Source organism: Hyla sarda, chromosome 1, assembly GCF_029499605.1.
Source record: "Hyla sarda isolate aHylSar1 chromosome 1, aHylSar1.hap1, whole genome shotgun sequence".
Classification (NCBI taxonomy): domain Eukaryota; kingdom Metazoa; phylum Chordata; class Amphibia; order Anura; family Hylidae; genus Hyla; species Hyla sarda.
The window spans coordinates 58811886-58833022 of record NC_079189.1 but is presented as its reverse complement, the minus strand read 5'-3'; the positions used below and the strand labels follow the sequence as shown (position 1 = coordinate 58833022).

General features: G+C 44.1%; 1 protein-coding gene across 1 annotated transcript; it reads right to left on the bottom strand.

The window, feature by feature from the left end:
• Window positions 1-609: 609 nt before the first annotated feature.
• Window positions 610-20892, bottom strand: CYTL1 (cytokine like 1). The gene is made up of 4 exons (XM_056551584.1): window positions 20695-20892; window positions 20561-20605; window positions 13110-13238; window positions 610-2066 (listed from the first exon to the last, which is right to left on the bottom strand). The coding sequence occupies exons 1-4, from the start codon at window positions 20839-20841 to the stop codon at window positions 1986-1988; spliced, it is 402 nt and encodes a 133-aa protein (XP_056407559.1). The 5' UTR covers window positions 20842-20892; the 3' UTR covers window positions 610-1985.
• Between the last annotated feature and the right edge of the window lie 245 nt (window positions 20893-21137).

Below are 21137 nucleotides of genomic sequence, written 5' to 3'. Positions count from 1 at the left end.
GGACGTAAATATACGTCCTTCGTCATTAAGGGGTTAAATGGGTACTCCGCTGCTCATTGTTTGAAACAAACAGTTTCGAACGCTGGAGCCGGCGCCGTGAGCTCATGACATCATAGCCCCGCCCACTCATGAAGTCACACCCCGCCCCCTCAATGCAAATCTATGGGAGGGGGCGTGATGGCTGTCACACCCCCTCCCATAGACTGGCATTGAGGGAGTGGGGTGTGATGTCATGAGGGGGGTGGGGCTATGATGTCACCAGCTCCCAGCACCAGCTCCAGTATTCGGAACAGTTTGTTCCAAATGCTAAGCAGCGGAGTACCCCTTTAACTTGCATGTTACAGCGCAATACAGGGAGCACAATATGGGCCTATAGGCCCCACTTTGGATTTTGTCCATGGCCCAGGGCCCAGCCCAGTCAGATCATATCGCATGCAAATATGTAGAAAATGCTCTTCAAATACTTTTGTCTTTTTGAAGCACATAACAAACATTTAGTTTGTAAAGCAGCTTTACATATATACAAGACAAGTGGACAGGCACCCTGACTATCTTTATTCCATTTTACTTGTGGTTCGTTTAAAGCATAAAGGCGAACATAACTTTCATGTTTTTCTTGTTTATTTATTTTATTTTTTCTTACAATAAAAGAAAAGAAAATCAGTTAAAATATAACAAAATACAGCAACTCTATACTGATATAGATATATGTGCCTATGAGACCTCTAAGTTATATACCGTATAACATATTAAAATGTATAAATAAGAATAAGAAGTTCTACCATATTAGCGAAGAGGAAAACTGGGCTATAGGGGGTACAATAACAGGCAAGACCCCATATTTTTTAGAGCATTGTTTCCCAACCAGGGCGACTACAGCTGTTTCAAAACTACAACTCTCAGCATGCAGTTGCTGGGAATTGGAGTTTTGCAACAACTGCTTTTCTTGCCGCCATATTTATTTTTTCAACATATTCTTTTTCAGCACCAAAATTGCGAAGTTTGGCACCGAAATTGGCAACTTTGGTGTCAAAATTGCAGATTTTGCTGCCAAATTTTAGCGGAAGCATCTCACATAATATTCCTTGATTACGAGCACTCATACAAGCAATAACTGTATAAATAAAACTTGTCCGGGGGTTGAATGTGACTGCAGGTGTAGTGGCCATGAAAAAAAAAACATTATCAACATTTTCCAATAATTTAAGGGGTACTCCCGTGGAAAACTTATTTTTTTATTTTTTTTTAAATCAACTGGTGGCAGAAAGTTAAACAGATTTGTAAATTACTTCTATTAAAAAAATCTTAATCCTTCCAGTACTTTTTAGGGGCTATATACTACAGAGGAAATGCTTTTCTTTTTATATTTCTCTGATGTAATGACCACAGTGCTCTCTGCTGACCTCTGCTGTCCATTTTAGGAACTGTCCATTTTAGGAAATGTAAAATGAAGATCATTCTTCTAAAATGGAGGTTATATCCTGTATTATACCCTGTGTGACCATCTCCTTTTGGCACAGAGAGAATATAATGCAATGCTTATGTAAAGTAGTCTGCTAACCAATCAGAATGCTTATACAATGTGCTACGCCCTACTGAAATATATATCTTGTGTGTATGCTATACAATAAATCAGAGAACTGCTTTGACTCAATGAGAGTCAGCGTTTTTTTTCCGTGCACGTATCTTATCTAATTTGGAGCAGTACATCAACTTAGAGCGGTCACTTGGAACGCGTCCAAAACAATGCCAGACACAGACCTGGATAAGGGTGGCGCTGCTACTAGATAGCCCCCATTAATAATGTGACTAACAATAAGAACTGTTGTGAAGACCATTTTTGGTGGATTACACATGGAAGCCTACACCTGGATAAACCAAATTATTGTAGTACACGAATTACACACAACTTATTGTCCTAAAGGTTCGGACTGTATTATATCGTCTCCAGACTACAGCCATACAGAGGTATAGAGCTTCAAGCTTTATCTTGCATCAAATGGGGTGGGAGTCGTAGACGATGGACGTTCAAGAGCATCACAGTCGTGAATGAAGAAGACCAAGTCCTGCAGTGTAGTTAAAAGAAATATTCATGAATTAAATGGTTAAAAACCCCTCAAAAATCTTATAGAAACCATAATGTTCCTGTTCCGTTTCATTTACCGAGGGCTATTTGTTGGAAGTGAGTATGTTGCTTCGATAACCTCAACCTTTATAATGGAGTGCACAACATCGAGCAGACATGGCGTTCCGTGTATTATTCATTAAGGAAACCTCCAGGGTCCCTGACTACATTTGTTATTTACAGAGATGTTTCGCTACAATGATTTCGCAAACGTAAAATGCAAAACTCCATGTAAATATAACATCCCTAAGGATCTCCTGTAGAGAGACAGACCGAGAATAGCACAGTCTCCACGGATGGAATCCCTATCTGCTCATCTGGAAACATTACTATATTAGAGATCATTTCTAAATGATTCCAGATAGAATTTTTTGAAATTTTTATCTAACTACAACGTGACTTACAGTAAGCTGGTCGTACATATAAGATGTCATACAATCACTTTGGGGGAGATTTATCAAAACCTGTCCAGAGGAAAAGTTGCCCATAGCAACCAATCAGATCACTTCTTTCATTTTGCAGAGGCCTTGTTAAAAATGAAAGAAGCGATCTGATTGGTTGCTATGGGCAACTGGGCAACTTTTCCTCTGGACAGGTTTTGGTAAATCTCCCCCTTTGTCTCTATTCTCACATACACATGTACACTACAACTTAAGTCGAGTTTGCATGTATTATGTACAGAGAGGGGAGACACCTCCAGCGATGTCTTATCTACCAAAGCACAAAAGAATCAGGCAATTGGAATTCAATGAGCTCAATCCTTCCCTCCTGTCAAGATCTACTATAGGGAGGAGTCAGGGGGTTGCCACATACAGCAGGTGAAATAAGTATTGAACACGTTATCATTTTTCTCACTAAATATAATCCCAAAGGTGCTATTGACATGGCATTTTCACCATTCAACTAACCCAAACATACAAAGAAACCAAAACAAATAAGCTTAGAAATTAAGTTAAAAGGAGGTGCAAAAAGGCACGGAAAGCCAAGATAACTGTTGAAATCCATCAGGAATTAAAAAGCAATCCAGACCCTTGTCAGTGAAAATTACTGGTTCAGACTGATGGATACAAAAAGATCTCATTGACAAGGTGTCTCACAAGACACATCTCGTGATGGGGAAAAGCTAAGAGCAGTCTCAAGACCTTCACAACCTTATTGTTGTAAAACATAACAATGGCATTGGTTACAGGTGCATTTTTAAGCTTCTAAATGTTCCAGTGAGGACTGTTGGGGCCATAATATGGAAGTGGACAGACAATAATTTCACCATAAATTTGCCTTGACCAGATGCTCCTCACAAGATTCCTGACAGAGGAGTGAGAAGAATAATGAGAAGAGTTGTCCAAGAGCCAAGGACACTTGTGGAGAGCTTCAAAAAGGCCTGGAATTAGCAATTACTGTTGTCTCAAAAAACAGTATTTAAGGAGAAAAATACTTATTTCACTAGCTGTGTACGATGGCTAGCTTGTCCTGCTGAAATTGCCAGGTTTGGCTTATTTAATCTAATGTGCATGGCCAGCTTTCCTCGTCCCGGACACTGGGCATACAGGTATGCCCTGGCGTCCTGAGACTTAAGGACCCAGGTTGTACCTGTATGCCCTGAACGTTTCCGTTCACTGCCATTAACCGGGCGGTGAACAGAACGGGATGCCTGCTGAAATCTCTCAGCAGGCATCCCATGCAAACCCCTGGGGGGGGGTCAATTCAGACCGGCAATCTGCGGCGATTCCGGGTCAATCGGGTCTTCAGTGACCCAGAAAAAAATGGTGATTAGGGCTGTCAGAGAATGCCCTAATCACCCTTACCCTGCTGGGCGGTGATCAGGCGGCGATCAGGGCAGTCGGGGGTCCCTTACCTGTCCATCGGGGCAGGCGGGAGTACCTGGCACTGGTATTGAGGGTCCCTGTCCCAGCGTCAGAGGAGGTCCTGGCAGCAGCAGCGTCTTCAGTGGCGGCGGAAAGAGACAGCAGGAGGTGAGTTGTTCGCCTCCTGCTGTTGCTAAAAAACAACTCCCAGCATGCACAGCCAAATGGCATGCTGGGAGTTGTAGTTATGCAACAGCTGGAGGCACACTGGTTGCAAAACACAGAGTTTTTTTTTACTTAACTCAGTGTTTTGCAACCAATGTGCCTCCAGCTGTTCCAAAACTACAACTCCCAGCATGTACAGTCTTGGAGTTGTAGTTTGCAACAGCTGGAGGCACACTGGTTGCAAAACACTGAGTTATGTAACAAACTCTCAGTGTTTCGCAAATAGTGTATTGACAGCTGAAGGGCATGCTGGGAGCTGTAGTTATGCAACAGCTAGAGGCACACTACTACAACTCTCAGCATGCCCTTTGGCTGTCCATGCATGCTGGGAGTTGCAGTTATGCAACAGCCAGGGCCCTTTGAGGGAATTTGGGGGCCCCAAGCAAAATAGACATGAGGCCCTCCCCCCCCACCATTGATGTTCACGCATGTCATGCTCTAGGGCAGGCGTCAGGACGTAGTAACGCCGGCCCTTAAATTCTGGGAGTGCGTCGTGAGTTAACGTCGATACGAGGCCCCCACATTAGGTACAGGAGAGTTCCCCCCACATTAGGTGCAGCAGAGTTCCCCCCACATAAGGTGCAGCAGAGTTCCCCCCACATTAGGTGCAGCAGTGTTCCCCCCACATTAGGTGCAGCAGTGTCCCCCCCACATTAGGTGCAGCAGTGTTCCCCCCACATTAGGTGCCGCAGTGTTCCCCCACATTAGGTAGGCAGTGTTCCCCACAGACATACAGCCTCTAGCCATATACAGTGTATGGATGGAGGCTGTATGCCTGTGTACTGCCCCACTTCAGTGTTCCCATCACCGCTCCTCCGGTCTGGCCATAGCATTAGTTCCCGGGACCGGAGAAGCGGTGGTCGGAACACCGAAGATGACGTCTCGCCGGTCACTTACCAAGCTGGCAAGCGCACTTCTTCCTCCTCCTCGATGATCCGGACTTCTGCGCCTCCGTTGCCATGTTTGTCAACAGCTGGTGGCAAAACTACAACTCCCAGCAGGCCCTTTGGCTGTTTTGCATGCTGGGACTTGTAGTTATGCAACAGCTGGAGGAACATTTTTTCTATGAAAAGTTGAGCTGAGAGTTGTAGTAGTGTGCCTCAAGATGTTGGATAACTAAAGCTCCCAGCATGCACTGACAGACCGTACATGCTGGGAGTTGTAGTTTTATAACAGCTGGAGGCACACTAATTGCAAAACACTGAGTTAAGTAACAAACTCTCAGTGTTTTGCAACCAGTGTGCCTCCAGCTGTTGCATAACTACAGCTCCCAGCATGCACGGACAGCCAACGGGGAATGCTGGGAGTTGTAGTTTTGCAACAGCTGGAGGTTTGTCCCCCCGCCATGTGAATGTACATTCACATGGGCGGGGGTTTTCAGTGTGTTTGTCGCTGGAAGCTTCTCGCTGCGGCAAATTTTCCACTGCAGCTCAAACTCCCAGCGGGAAACTAGCTGCAAACCCCCGCCTGTGTGAATGTTCCCTAAAAACACTACATTACACTTACACAAAATAAAAAGTCAAATACTACATATACACACCGAATACACAGTTATACCCCCCCCCCCAATAAAAAATAAAAAACATCTCGTACGGCATTGTTCCAAAACAGAGCCTCCAGCTGTTGCAAAACAACACCTCCCAGTATTGCCGGACAGCCATTGCAACAGCTGAAGGCACCCTGTTTAAGGAAAACTGCAATGTCCGTCCCTATGCAAATCCCTAATTAAGGCCTCCAATTGCCATGGCACTCTCTCACTTCAGAGCCCTGTTGTATTTCAAGGCAACAGTTTAGGGCAGTGGTTCTTAACCTTGTTGGAGGTACTGAACCCCACCAGTTTCATATGTGCATTCACTGAACCCCTCTTAATTGGAAAAACTAAATATGATTTCTTCAAATTCAAAACATAGGAGGTATATATTTAAGTATATATTTATACATAGGTGCACAAAATGAACAAAACCATTAAGAACAAACAACAAAACCAAGAAAACATGATTTTCACACAAAAACATAATGAATATTTACTGAAAATCATTGTGACTTCTGCTGTTGTCTTTCAGAGACCAGTTCAGAAATGCGCAGCTTTACCTTGGCAAGTGCCACTCTCATGTCATTATCGAACAATGGCAGTGTTCCCCCACATTAGACAGGCAGTGTTCCCTCACATTAGACAGGCAGTGTTCCCCCACGTTAGGTAGGCATTGTTCCCACACATTAGGCAGGCAGTGTTCCCCCACGTTCGGCAGGCAGTGTTCCCCCACATTAGGCAGGCAGTGTTCCCCCACATTAGGCAGGCAGTGTTCCCCCACATTAGGCAGGCAGTGTTCCCCCATATTAGGCAGGCAGTGTTCCCCCATATTCGGCAGGCAGTGTTCCCCCACATTAGGCAGGCAGTGTTCCCCCACATTAGGCAGACAGAATTCCCCCACGTTAGGCAGGCAGTGTTCCCCCACATTAGGCAGGCAGTGTTCCCCCACATTAGGCAGGCAGTGTTCCCCCATATTAGGCAGGCAGTGTTCCCCCACATTAGACAGGCAATGTTCCCCCACATTAGGCAGAGTTCCCCCACACTAGGCAGACAGAGTTCCACCAACATTAGGCAGACAGAATTCCCCCACGTTAGGCAGGCAGTGTTCCCCCACGTTAGGCAGGCAGTGTTCCCCCACGTTAGGCAGACAGTGTTCCCCCACATTAGGCAGGCAGTGTTCCCCCATATTAGGCAGGCAGTGTTCCCCCACATTAGGCAGGCAATGTTCCCCCACATTAGGCAGAGTTCCCCCACATTAGGCAGACAGAGTTCCCCCACATTAGACAGACAGAGTTCCCCCACATTAGGCAGACAGAATTCCCCCACATTAGGCAGGCAGTGTTCCCCCACATTAGGCAGGCAGTATTCCCCCACATTATGTAGGGCAGTGGTCTTCAACCTGCGGACCTCCAGATGTTGCAAAACTACAACTCCCAGCATGCCCGGACACCCAACGCCTGTCTGGGGATGCTGGGAGTTGTAGTTTTGCAACATCTGGAGGTCCACAGGTTGAAGGCCACTGATGTAGGCAGTGTTCCCCCACAGACATACAGCCTCCAGCTATATACAGTGTATGCCCGTGTACTGCCCACTTCAGTGCTCCGACCACCGCTCCGGCTATAGCAGTAGGTCTCGGGACCGGTGGTCGGAGCACCGAAGATGACGTGCCGCTGGTCACTTACCAGGCTGGCCAGGTTGCGTCTTCCTCCTTCTCTATCCTCCGGTCCTTGGCGCCTTCGTTTCCATGGGTGCACGCAGGGATGTCCCGGCGTGCTCTATGCCCTGCATTTTTAAACTAAACGTGGGGCCACAGGGAGTTAATAGTGATGGGAGAATTGCCCGTCCCTAAAGAACGGGCACACACCAGCTCTGCTCCGGGCCCCAGGCCAGCTCCGGACCCCAAGCAATTGCTTGGTTTGCCTGTCCTGTTGAGACCTTGCCCGCCGAACCCCTGGGACTTACTCACTGAACCCCTGGGGTTCGATCGAACCCCGGTTAAGAACCACTGGTTTAGGGCCACATATGGGGTATTTGCTTACTTGGGAGGAATTGCCTAACAAATTTTGGGGGGCTTTTTCTGCTTTTACCCCTATGGAAAAGTTGGAGTCTACACCAGCATGTTATTGTAAAAAAAATTGCAATCATGCTGGTGTTGCACCATACTTTTCATTTCCACAAGATGTAAAAGGAAAAAAAGACCCCGATAATTTCTCCTGAGTACGGAAATACCCCATATGTGGATGTAAAATGCTCAGGAGTGAAAGTGCACCATGTTCATTTGAGGTGATTTGCACCCACATGTGACCCCATTTTGGAAACTACACCCCTCAAGGAACGTAACAAGGGGTATAGTGAGCCTTAACACCCCACAGATGTTTGATGAATTTTTGTTAAAGTTGGAACGTGAAAATGAAAAATTTGAGAATGAGAATTTGGTTGAAATGGAGGACTGAGGCCATGTGTGTTTACAAAGCCCCCATGCTGCCAGAACAGTTGACCCCCTCACATGTTACCCCATTTTGGAAACTACACCCCTCACGGTATGTAATAAGGGGTGCAGTGAGCATTTACACTCCACAGATGTCTGACAGATTTTTTAACAGTGGTCCATGAAAAAATTTTTTTTTTAGTAGTTTCCAAAAGGGGGTCACATGTGGGGGGGGGGGGGGGGGTCCACTGTTCTGGCACTATTGGGGCTTTGTAAATGCATATGGCATCCAACTTTCAAAAAGCAAAAATGTGACTTCTTCTCTTCTGAGCATTGTAGTTTGCCCGCAGATCACTTTACATCCACACATGGGGTATTTCCATACTCAGAAGAAATGGGGTTACAAATTTTGGGGGGCATTTTCGCCTATTACCTCTTGTAAAAATTGTAGTTTTTGTCATTTACGCATCTGACTTTAACGAAAAGTCGTCTAACACCTGTGGCGTGTTAAGGTTCACTGGACCCCTTGTTACATACCTTGAGGGGTGTAGTTTCCAAAATAGTATGCCATGTGCTCTTTTTTTTGCTGTTCTGGCACCATAGGGGCTTCCTAAATGTGACATGCCCCCCAAAAAACATTTCAGCAAAATTCACGCTCCAAAATCCCATGTAGTGCACACATAAGAGTGCTTTACATCCACATATGAGGTATTTCCTCACTGTAGAGAAATTTGGTAACAAATTTTGTCGGGCATTTTGTCCTTTTACACCTTGCTAAATTAAAAGAAATGGGCCTATAAGAACATGCGAATGTAAAAAATTAAGATTTTGACTTTTCTTTGAGAGGTGCAGTTTTTATAATGGGGTCATGTATTGGGTATTTATAATATGTAGGCCCCTCAAATCTACTTCAAACTTAACTGGTCCCTGAAAAATTCAGATTTTGAAAATTTTGTGAAAAATTGTAAAATTGCTTCTGAAATGTGAAGTCCTCTGATGTCCTCCAAAATTAAAAACATGTCAACTTTATGATGCCAAAATAAAGTAGACATATTGTATTTGTGAATCAATATATAAAATATTTGGTATGTCTATTTTCCTTACAAGCCGAGAGCTTTAAATTTACCACTATGTTAAAGTAGAATATGTCACGAAAAAGCAATCTCGGAATCAAATTCATATGTAAAGGCATCCCAGAGTTATTAATGCTTAAAGTGACAGTGGTCAGATGTGCAAAAAATGCTTTAGTCCTTAAGGTCATAATGGGCTTGGTCCTTAAAGGGGTTCTCCCGTGCTTAGACATCTTATCCCCTATCTGGGGATCCCCGTGATCTTGCACACGGCACTTCGTTTGTAATCAGTCCCCGGAGCGTGTTTGCTCCGGGTCTGATTACTGTCGATCACGGGGCCGGCGGCGTGTGACGTCATGCCTCTGCCCCCCGTGTGACCTCACGCTCCGCCCTTCAATGCAAGTCTATGGGAGGGGGCGTGGCAGCTATCACGCCCCCTCCCGTAGGCTTGCATTGAGGGGCGGAGCGTGACGTCACACGGGGGGCGGAGGCATGACGTCACACGCCGTCGGCCCTGTGGTCGCCGGTAATCAGACCCGGAGCGAACACGCTCCGGGGACTGATTACAAACGGGGTGCCGCGTGCAAGATCACGGGGTCCCCAGCAGCTGGACTCTGGATAGGGGATAAGATGTCTAAGCACCGGAGTACCCCTTTAAGGGGTTAAAGGGGCTTAAAATTGTTAGCTTATCCTCAGAATAAGCCATTAACATCTGATCAATGGGGTACAGGTGTTAGGCACTCCCCACTGCTCATCTGTTTGGCAAATCCCCTTGCTTCAGCATTTACACAGTAAATAGGCTGGAAGCAGACAGCTCCATTTATTGTGTAGTGGCCATGTCAGGTAACTGCAGCTCAGATCCTCCTAAAGGGAATCCCGGCGTGACAGGTTCACCGTGAATAAAGCTGAGGCTTCAGGCCTTGTTCTTTGTGTATATGCTAGAGCCATGACTCTGCTGAACCTGCTATCAGTGTCCAACCGATCAGGCATGTATGGTCTACCCTGAGGAGAGGCCATCAATGTAAAAGTCATGAAAATTCCTTTAAAGGGGTACTCCGCCCCTAGACATCTTATTACCTATCCAAAGGATAGGAGAAAAGATGAATGATCGAGGGGGTTCCACCGCTGAAGACCCCAGCGATCTTGGCTGCGGCACCCCAGACATTTGGTGCACATAGCGAACTTCGCTCCATGTCAGATTACTGGTGATGCGGTGAGGAGGCTTGTGACGTCACGCCCACGTCCCGCTCATGACGTCATGGCCATGCCCCTCAATGCAAGTCTATGGGAGGGGGCGTGATGGCCATCATGCCCCCTCCCATAGACTTGCGTTGAAGGGGTGTGACCGTGACATCACGAGTGGGGCATGACCGTGACATCACAAGCCTCCAGCACTGCACCTGATGCTCTATACGAACGCTGAGTGCAGCAGGGAGATCGCTGAGGTCCCCAGCGGCGGGACCCCCGCGATCAGATATGTTATCCCCTAACCTTTGGATAGGGGATAAGATTTCTAGGGGCAGAGCACTTTTTTTTTTTTTATATATACACATGAAAGGGAAGTTCTACCTTCACTTATCATGCTAAAACAATGATGGAACATAACAGCCATGCCTGACTGCAATGGTCACATGACATACATACTGCATCATGTCATGGCTTCAGTAAAGTAAAAACTGATTGGTGGTGGGACACTATGCCAGGGGAGGGGGCATTTTAAGGGCTAGTATTTTGCTTTTTATGTCATGCAGTAGGGGTGTGAATCGCCAAGAATTTGGCGATTCGATTCGAATCGCGATACCAGTGTGGCGATTCGATATATCGCGATATATCGCGATACCGTCTAGGTGACGATACATCGCGATATATCGCCCACCTGGGAGCATTCATAGATCCCAATAGACGCCGCTGTCAGCTTTGACAGCGGCGATCTAGTACTCCGGTGCTCACTTTTCTCATGTTATCCCGTCCGGGCTGCAAAATAAAATAAAACGCACTTTATCTTACCTGCCAACGAGCCCGCGGAGCTCCGGTACAGTCCGGTACAGGTGTTCGGTCCCCGGGCTGTATTCTTCTTACTTCCTGTTAGCCCGGCACGTCACATGGAGCTTCAGCCTATCACCAGCCGCAGCGATGTCCCGCCTCCGCTGGTGATAGGCTGAAGCTCCATGTGACGTGCCGGACTAACAGGAAGTAAGAAGAATACAGCCCGGGGACCGAACACCTGTACCGGACTGTACCGGAGCTTCGCGGGCTCGTTGGCAGGTAAGAAAAGTGCGTTTTATTAAAAATTCCACATCCCTAAAAGAATCGATTCAAAAATATTTTGAATCGATTCTGTATCGGCAAATGAAAAATCGCGATTATCGCGAGAATCGATTTTTTCTTACATCCCTATCATGCAGGCAGCCTGCATTTTTAAGCCTTTATAAGCCTTTTTCCCACATTTAGCTGACCATGTTTGTCCCTGTAACTAGCTAAACATTTTTACAAGATATCTTCTTACCACTCACCGCTTACATGTGCCACTGCCAACAATTCTTCATGCCCCATGACCACAGATGTCAATCAAAGCACCCAATGCCACTGAAACATGACCTGATGGGTGACTACAGTAAAGGAAGCATTGGACTGGCAAGGGGACATGGAAAAAACTGTAGAGACGAACAGGGACCCGTTTACTGAAGAAGGTTGTTTTTGGCTTGATACAGTGGCTACAGTATAAGCGTTTTATGAGACTTCACTGGAGCTTTATAGGCTCCTACATGTGCTGCTTTATGATGTCGCCATATTACAGAGATATTCTGCCCAACTTCTAATAGAGTATATCTAAATAAAATGGCCTCTGGTGGAACTTGGCACATTTTTTATTTCTATTGGATTGATATGAATATGAATTTATGACTCCGTATTAAGTTTATATATTAGGCTCTCTTACACTCTGGAGTTTGTAAGAAGGTAGAATACTGCAATGCTATGTTCACACTTTGGAATGATTGCACAGAAAATATCTGTGCGCTAGGACTGCACAGGAATGCGCCGTCTCATAGAACATGTTCATTCTGGACACAGTAAACGGAATTTCTGTGCTGAAAACATCTGGCACGGAAATTCCTTTGTGTGCACAATGCAGCAGAGTCCAGGGCTGTAGAGGAATCTTTGTCGAATTCCAATAAGGAATCCGGCATGGAAATTCCGCCATGTGAACATGGCCTAAGTGTGCATATCCCCTTTAAAGACTTAGCTTGCCAGAGCCTTTCATCCCCCTTCTGGCCCACACTTTTCAGACTAACCAAACTTTAAAAATACAGCTAGTGCCCAGAGTGTCGGCACTAATCAAGCCTTGCATGGTCCTATTATGCTGGCCTCTATTGCTATACTCTGGCAGGCTGCACCTGCATGCTTGAGTCCTGTTCAGTGATTATCTCTTGTATAGAGGCCTTTAATCCCCTTTCTGGGCCACTCTAGGTTTTCAGACTAACCCAGATCAGCACAGGTGCTGAAGACTCATCTCTGGGCTTTACATCTAGGTGAGAATCAGTCTGCAAGTGAGGCTGTAAGGGAACCTCTGATTAGAGTTAGAGTCCTAAGGTTTGCAGCCTTAAAGGGGACATTAGCCTAGTGTAAGTAACCTATTGTTGATGACTGTTTTGTTGGGTGGCTGGTAGTAAGCCACCTGTATTGTTAGGGAAGATTTCTGAGCAGGAATTATTTTGTATTTGTTTATGTCTGAAGCTAAAATCTGTATTTTGGTTTTGTGCTGGAACAATGAAGACAGGAAAAGCCCTGTTAGAACTATATATCTGTGTCACTGTCTCTGACTGCTGTTTTGCCCTTATCTGCCTCGCTCTACAGGGCTAATCTTCCCAATATGTTGTGCATTTGTCAACAAACAGAATCTGTATCTGAATAACAAATACCATACCCGTTTGCAGACTGAGTTCATGATGGTATATAAATTTCTCACTTTCTTCTTTAAGGCAGTCACTCTTGGAAACCTTCCACAGTTAGGCGCGGAGATAAATGAGCGCAGCTTTGTCATAACACAAGAATTCTGTGGAACACAGCAATTTATTACTATTATTTTTATTGGATTTATCTATCATATCATATTAATTCCACATTAACATTTTGGGGGGGGGGGGGGGGGAACCCTATTTGCTTTATAGAAAGTAATTCACCCAGTGTATACACCAAACAGAGCCTTAGTATTCAATACTATTACACATTCAGTTGTTATGAGATTATTTGTTCATGTGTTATTGATGTGTTTGTTGAACAAAAATAAACAAACAACAAAAAAAAATATTTAAAGGGGTAAAAAAAAAATGTTGTCATATCAACTGGCTCCTGAAAGTTATACAGATTTGTAAATTACTTATATTAAAAAATCTTAATTCTTCCAGTACTTATCGTCTACTATATGCTACAGAGGAAGTTGAGTTGTTCTTTTCTGTTTGACAGCAGTGCTCTCTGCTGACACCACTGTCCATGTCAGGAACTGTTCAGAGTAGAAGCAAATCCACATCGCAAACCTCTCCTTCTCTGGACAGTTCCTGACATGGACAGAGGTGTCAGCAGAGAGAACTGTGGTCAGACAGAAAAGAACTAGTCAACTTCCCAAGGAGCATAGTGCAGCTGATTGAGATTGAGATTTTTTTTTATAGAAATAATTTACAAATCTGTTTAACTTTCTGCCACCAGTGTGACTCTACCCTTAGGTATGTTTATATGTACATGTGCCTATTTTCTGCAGCTTATTTTGCTACACATTGAAGTCAATATGGAACAGATACTGTAAGTGTGAATGTACCCTTAGGCTGGGTTCACACATAGTATTTTGGTCAATATTGTCAACCAAAACCAGGAGTGGAAACGAAACAGAAAAAAAACATAAAGATTTGCACCTTTTTCTATGTTTGGACCCACTCCTGTTTTTGGCTTAGAAATACTATGGGTAAACCCAGCCCTAAAATAATGAGTTTTTGAAAGTAATTTAGGAAACTAGAAGAAAAGGTATATATTATATAAGGCAGTGCCTTCCAACTGGTGTGCCTCCAGCTGTTGCAAAACTCCCAGCATGCCCGTACAGCCAACTAGAAGAAAAAGTTATCTCTTATATAAGGCAGTGCTTCCCAACCGATGTGCCTCCAGCTGTTGGCTGTTCGAGCGTGCTGGGAGTTGTAGTTTTGCAAGAGCTGGAGGCCCATCGGTTGGGAAACACTGATATAAGTTATAAATTATATACACTATTGCAAATTTTCCGCTTGTATTAAGTAAATAATAATTCATACCAGTCCAGATGTAGCAGTGCTAAGTTTATAAGGCCCCTTTTACACTACTTGGCACACGGCGGTGTGACGGTGTGGGGCGCCGGGGAGAATAGCAGGAGAAAAAAATACTGCTTGTGCCATCTTTTTCTCCCTCTACTCCCGCTGAAAAACAGCGGCGCCCGACGGACCCCATTGACTATAATGGGGTCCATTGGGACCTGCTGTTGCCTGTTGCACCCCATCAAAATGACAGCTGTTAAACTAAAATAAAAATAGAAAAATAAATAATTTGACGGCCATTCTCGATGGAGCAGTGTGAAAGAAGCCTAACTTAAAGGGGTATTCCATGAAAAAAAACATTTTTTTTTTCATATCAACTGGCTCCAGAAAGATAAACAGATTTGCAATAGAGGCTGGAAGAAGCACAAATACACGTGAGAAACAGCCGGCGTAGCCTCCGAGCGCCTACATTACCTGCACCGATGCTGTGACCCAGCCTTCCTTGGACCGGACTCCCTCATTGAGCTGTCTCCGTTAAGTGGTGAGTGCACGTACATGCCTTTGTTATCAGATTTGTAAATTACTTCTATAAAAAAAAATCTTAATTCTACCAGTACTTATCCCTGCTGACACCTCTGTCTGTCTCAGGAACTGTCTAAAGCATTAGAGGTTTGTGATGAGGATTTGCTTCTACTCTGGACAGTTCCTGAGACAGATGACAGAGGTGTCAGCAGAGAGCACTGTTGTCAGACAGAAAAGAACAACTCAACTTCAGCGCTGATAAGTACTGGAAGGATTAAGATTTTTTAATAGAAGTAATTTACAATGTAAATCTTTACGATCTAAATGTATGTATTGCAGAAATATGGATGGCACTCACCAAGGTTGAGGCTTCGATAAATTCTTTTTTGTATTAACAGAGTGGCGGTGTCAAGCAGGTGAAGGAACAGGAACGCCGAGGACCTCAGCATACAGGTAACAGCTGTGTCGTACTTCTGTACTTCGTCAGACCATTCATGTACAGACCATTGATATTCTGACGAAGTACGGAAGTACGACACAGCTGTAACCTGCGCGCTGAGGTCCTCGGCATTCCTGTTCCTTCACCTGCTTGACACCGCCACTCTGTTTCCATTTGCCGTGGTTACAGCAGTACCGGACTCTCTATTTTTTGCCTGCTAATTACAAATCTGTTTAACTTTTTGGAGCCAGTTGATATGGCTGTTGGCCAGTTGGCTCTGACTGAGTCTAGCTGAAGCTGGGTCTGCATTCTAAAGTGTTGTATTATTAAGTGTTACATTTGAGAAGTTTTATAAGCAGAAGTTTAGAAAGCAGGAGTTGTAAGCAGGACCCACTGTAACTGTAAGTATTACACTCCCTTGATAAAAGTAGTTTTTCTTAATAGTTAATAACAGCTGTTTGTCACCAAGGATATGGACAGCAGGATTGGAGGTTTTCTTCAGTGCACATTGTGCCACATGTATACATCTCTGGAGCAGCAGCTTCAGGGTGAATACCGCTGTGACAAATGTGAGCATGTTGCCCACCTGGAAGCTCGTATTAGAGATCTAGAGGAGCAAAATGCAACATTGAGGGCGATTGACAATCTTACAGAGCAAGCAGTTAGTGGGGCAGAAATGGAGGTTGGAGAAACTAGCCAGGAGGCCCAAGTAGGGAGCTGGGTTAATGTAGTTAGAGGGACTGGAAAGGGGGCAAGGAAAAGGAAGGTCACTTCTGCTTCTGATCTCCCAAGTAAAATTGCCAAGTTGGGCGGTGATGCGAGGGCCTCAGTATCAGAGATGGCAACCCTAGTGGATACTGGTCTCCCTAACAGCCGGGGGAACAGCTCAACTAGTAGTGTGGGGGATGGTAACGCAGGTAGGCCAAGACAGTTAGTTGTGGTAGGGGACTCTATAATCAGGAAGACGGATAGAATAATTTGTCGCCAAGACCACCTCAACCGAATGGTTTGCTGTCTCCCTGGTGCCAGGGTTCGGCATGTGGTGGAAAGGGTGGACAAATTACTAGGGGGGGCTGGGGATGACCCAGCTGTCGTGGTCCATGTGGGAACCAACGACAGAATACATGGTAGGTGGAGGTCCTTGAAGAATAATTACAAGGAACTAGGTGCCAAGCTGAAGGGAAGGACCTCTAAGGTTGTGTTCTCTGGAATACTTCCTGTGCCATGCGCATCGCAGGAAAGACAGCGGGAGTTTAGGGAGTTAAATGCATGGCTTAAGTCGTGGTGTGAGGGGGAAGGGTTTGGGTTTTTAGAGCACTGGGCTGACTTTTCATTGGGGTACAAACTCTATTCTACGGATAATTTGCACCTGAATGGAAGGGGGTCTGCTGTGCTGGGGGAGAGAATCCTGGAAGGGGTGGCTGAGTATTTAAACTAGGTGAGTGGGGGGAGGATAATAAAGCAAAGAAAGCAGACAGTGGGATGGATAGGTTAGAGAGGGGTCAGGACATAATGGCGGGTGGAGAGGAGTCCTGTGGGGGGAGGTTAAGAACAGTGGATAAGGAGATTCATGCGTTACAAACCAGCTGTAAAAATAAATGTAGCCCGAAAAATTGTAATCCCAATAATTCAAAAAATTCCATTAGCCCCAATAACTCAATAACTACAATAAGCCCCATTAACTCAAAAAATACCATTAGCCCCAATAACTTAAATAACAACGTTAGACGCAATAACGCAAAAAATCCCATTAGCCCCAATAACTTAAATAATAACGTTAGACCCAATAACTCAAAAAATCCCATTAGCCCCAATAACTTAAATAGTACAATTAGCCCTTATAACTCAAAAAATGACATTAACCCCAATAACTCTGAAAATCCCATTAGTGAGACTATATGTGTAAAACTTAATGGAAATGTAAAGTGTATGTTCACAAATGCCAGAAGCCTAGCAAATAAAATGGGGGAGCTTGAGGCCTTGATACTGGAGGAACATATTGATATAGTTGGGGTCACTGAGACATGGCTGGACTCCTCGCATGACTGGGCTGTTAATCTGCAGGGGTTTACATTGTTTCGCAAGGATAGAATGAACAGAAAAGGTGGTGGAGTCTGTCTGTATGTAAGAAGTGGTATGAAAGTCAATGTGAACGATGCCATAGTGTGTGATGATTCTGAGGATGTGGAATCACTGTGGGTAGAATTACAAAAGGAGGGAAATACTGAAAAAATAATATTTGGTGTAATTTACAGACCCCCTAATATCACTGAAGAGATAGAAGGTCGGCTGTATAAACAAATAGAGAGGGCCGCCCGGGCAGGTACAGTGGTAATAATGGGAGATTTTAACTATCCAGATATAGATTGGGGCCGGGGGTTGGCTAAAACTACAAAGGGGAGAAAATTACTAAATTTATTGCAGGATAATTTTATGGGCCAGTTTGTGGAGGACCCAACAAGAAGTGATGCCTTGTTGGATCTGATCATTTCCAACAACGCAGAGCTGGTTGGTAATGTGACTGTGAGGGAAAACCTTGGTAATAGCGACCACAATATAGTTACTTTTGACTTAAAATGTAGAAAACAAAGACAGGCGGGGAAAGCAAAAACATATAACTTTAAAAAGGCAAACTTCCCTGGGCTGAGGGCTGCACTACAGGGCATAGACTGGGGGGAGGTGTTGTCAAATACTGATACAGAAGGTAAATGGGACATCTTTAAATCAACTCTAAATAACTATACAGCTAAATATATACCAAAGGGGAACAAATATAAACGATTAAAACTAAATCCTACATGGCTGACAAATGAGGTTAAAAGAGCAATAAACAACAAAAAAATAGCCTTCAAAAAATACAAATCTGATGGGTCAGCTATAACATTTAAACAGTACAAGGAGCTTAATAAAATCTGTAAAAATGTAATAAAAACAGCAAAAATTCAAAATGAGAGACAGGTGGCCGAAGAAAGCAAAACTAATCCTAAATATTTTTTTAGATATATAAATACAAAAAAACCAAGGACAGAGCATGTAGGACCCCTTAATAATGATAATGGGGAGGTTGTCACGGGCGATCAAGAGAAGGCGGAGCTACTGAATGGGTTCTTTAGTTCTGTATATACTATGGAAGAAGGAGCTGACATTGGTCAGGTCAGTGCTGGTAACACATCATATAATGTATTGAACTGGCTTAATGTAGAGATGGTACAAGGTAAGTTAAGTAAAGTAAATGTAAGCAAATCTCCAGGGCCGGATGGACTACACCCAAGAGTTCTTAGAGAGGTAAGTTCAGTAATATCTGTACCCTTGTTCATGATATTTAGAGATTCTCTGGTGTCTGGTATTGTGCCAAGGGACTGGCGCAAGGCTAATGTGGCACCAATCTTCAAGAAGGGCTCTAGGTCTTCGCCAGGCAATTATAGACCGGTAAGTCTAACGTGCATTGTGGGTAAATTGTTTGAAGGACTTATAAGGGATTACATACAGGAATACATAGTGGATAATAGTATTATAAGTGATAGCCAGCATGGGTTTACTAAGGATAGAAGTTGTCAAACCAATCTAATTTGCTTTTATGAAGAGGTGAGTAGAAGCCTTGACAGAGGAATGGCTGTGGATATAGTGTTTCTGGATTTTGCTAAAGCGTTTGATACTGTCCCTCACAGACATCTGACAGGTAAGTTAAGGTCCTTGGGCTTGGAAACTTTAGTTTGTAACTGGATTGAACACTGGCTCATGGATCGTACCCAGTGAGTGGTGGTAAATGATTCGTACTCTGATTGGTCCCCGGTTATTAGTGGTGTACCCCAAGGTTCAGTACTGGGCCCGCTGCTGTTTAATTTATTTATCAATGATATAGAGGATGGTATTAACAGCTCTGTTTCTATCTTTGCAGATGACACCAAGCTTTGTAGCACGGTACAGTCTATAGAGGATGTGCATAAGTTACAAGATGACTTGGATAGACTAAGTGTCTGGGCATCCACTTGGCAAATGAGGTTCAATGTGGATAAATGTAAAGTTATGCATCTGGGTACTAATAACCTGCATGCGTCGTATGTCTTAGGGGGGATTAAACTGGCAGAGTCACTGGTAGAGAAGGATCTGGGTGTACTTGTAGATCACAGACTACAAAATAGCATGCAATGTCAGGCTGCTGCTTCCAAAGCCGGCAGGATATTGTCATGTATAAAAAGAGGCATGGACTCGAGGGGCAGGGACATAATACTCCCCCTTTATAAAGCATTGGTACGGCCTCACCTGGAATATGCTGTTCAGTTTTGGTCGCCTGTTCATAAAAGGGACACTGCGGAGTTGGAAAGGGTGCAGAGACGCGCGACTAAACTAATATGGGGCATGGAACATCTTAGCTATGAGGAGCGATTAAAGGAGTTACAATTGTTTAGTCTTGAGAAGAGACGTTTAAGGGGGGATATGATAAACGTATATAAGTATATAAATGGCCCATACAAAAAATATGGAGAAAAACTGTTCCAGGTTAAACCCCCCCAAAGGACGAGGGGGCACTCCCTCCGTCTGGAGAAGAAAAGGTTTAGTCTAAAGGGGCGGCACGCATTCTTTACCGTGAGGACTGTGAATTTATGGAACGGTCTACCTCAGGAACTGGTCACAGCAGGAACAATTAACAGCTTTAAAGCAGGGTTAGATACATTCCTGGAACAAAATAACATTAATGCTTATGCAGAATTATAAAACTACATCCCTTTCCCTTATCCCCTTACATCCTTCCCTTCAATCCCCTGGTTGGACTTGATGGACGTATGTCTTTTTTCAACCATACTAACTATGTAACTATGTAACTATGATATGAAAAAAAAAAGTTTTTTCATGGAATACCCCTTTAACTTTTTTCATGTACTATGATCCATAAATCAATTTAATCCGGAGAAATTAGCAAGCAAAATTAATAGAAATTGTGTCATTGTTTAATTTTTGACAAATGGCAAACTCAGCTCTGCTACATCTGCATATATTATGCAAATATATATATATATATATATATATATATATATATAAACAAACACACGCACACACACACACATATATATATATATATATATATATATATATATATACTGTATTATGGCTAACTACATGAAGCAAAGCCTCAATACTTACATGTATGTCCAGATAAGGTGTAGGTAGGGACTCTTTACACCGCCCCTGGCAAAGAGCAAGAAAACAAGTGAGAATCAAATTGTTGTTGTAGTTCTCCCAATGCGTTTCACCCCCAGAATCTTCCAGTCACTTACAGCTGGCAAAATCCTCTGTAACATTAGAAAAGACTCAGTGATTTCCTGGCTCAAAGTTACAACCCTGGAATAGCATGTCGGGGGAGAAGAGGAGGTGAGAAAAAGGAAGAATGTATCAACTACTAAGAAACTCAGCAAAAGCTTCATTACTGCTGTCAGTAAAGATCTCCTAATGGTTCTAGGCGAGGTTAGTAAATCAATGGGCACATAGCAGGGCAGTCAACACCAATTTATATGAACAGCTGAATCCAAGAGGGGGGGGGGGGGGGGGGGAGCTGCAGGCGCCAAGCCAAGGGGTAGATGAATGTTTACATTACACGCAATGTCAGACGGAAAAGGTTTCTCAACCTTTCCGAAAAGTAGAGGAATAACAAACAGATGGAGAAAACAATTTCTGTTCAGAAGATTAGATGCATAGGATCGGCCATGTATAAAGTATTCTC

Excerpts from the sequence above, each read along its gene's own strand:
- CYTL1 (XM_056551584.1), bottom strand. The coding sequence starts at position 20,841 with ATGAAGCTTTTGCTGAGTTTCTTAGTAGTTGATACATTCTTCCTTTTT. Across the intron at positions 13,239-20,560 it reads CACCTTATCTGGACATACAT|AATTCTTGTGTTATGACAAA; the intron begins GTAAGTATTGAG and ends TGTGTTCCACAG. Across the intron at positions 2,067-13,109 it reads TGAACTCAGTCTGCAAACGG|GACTTGGTCTTCTTCATTCA; the intron begins GTATGGTATTTG and ends ACTACACTGCAG.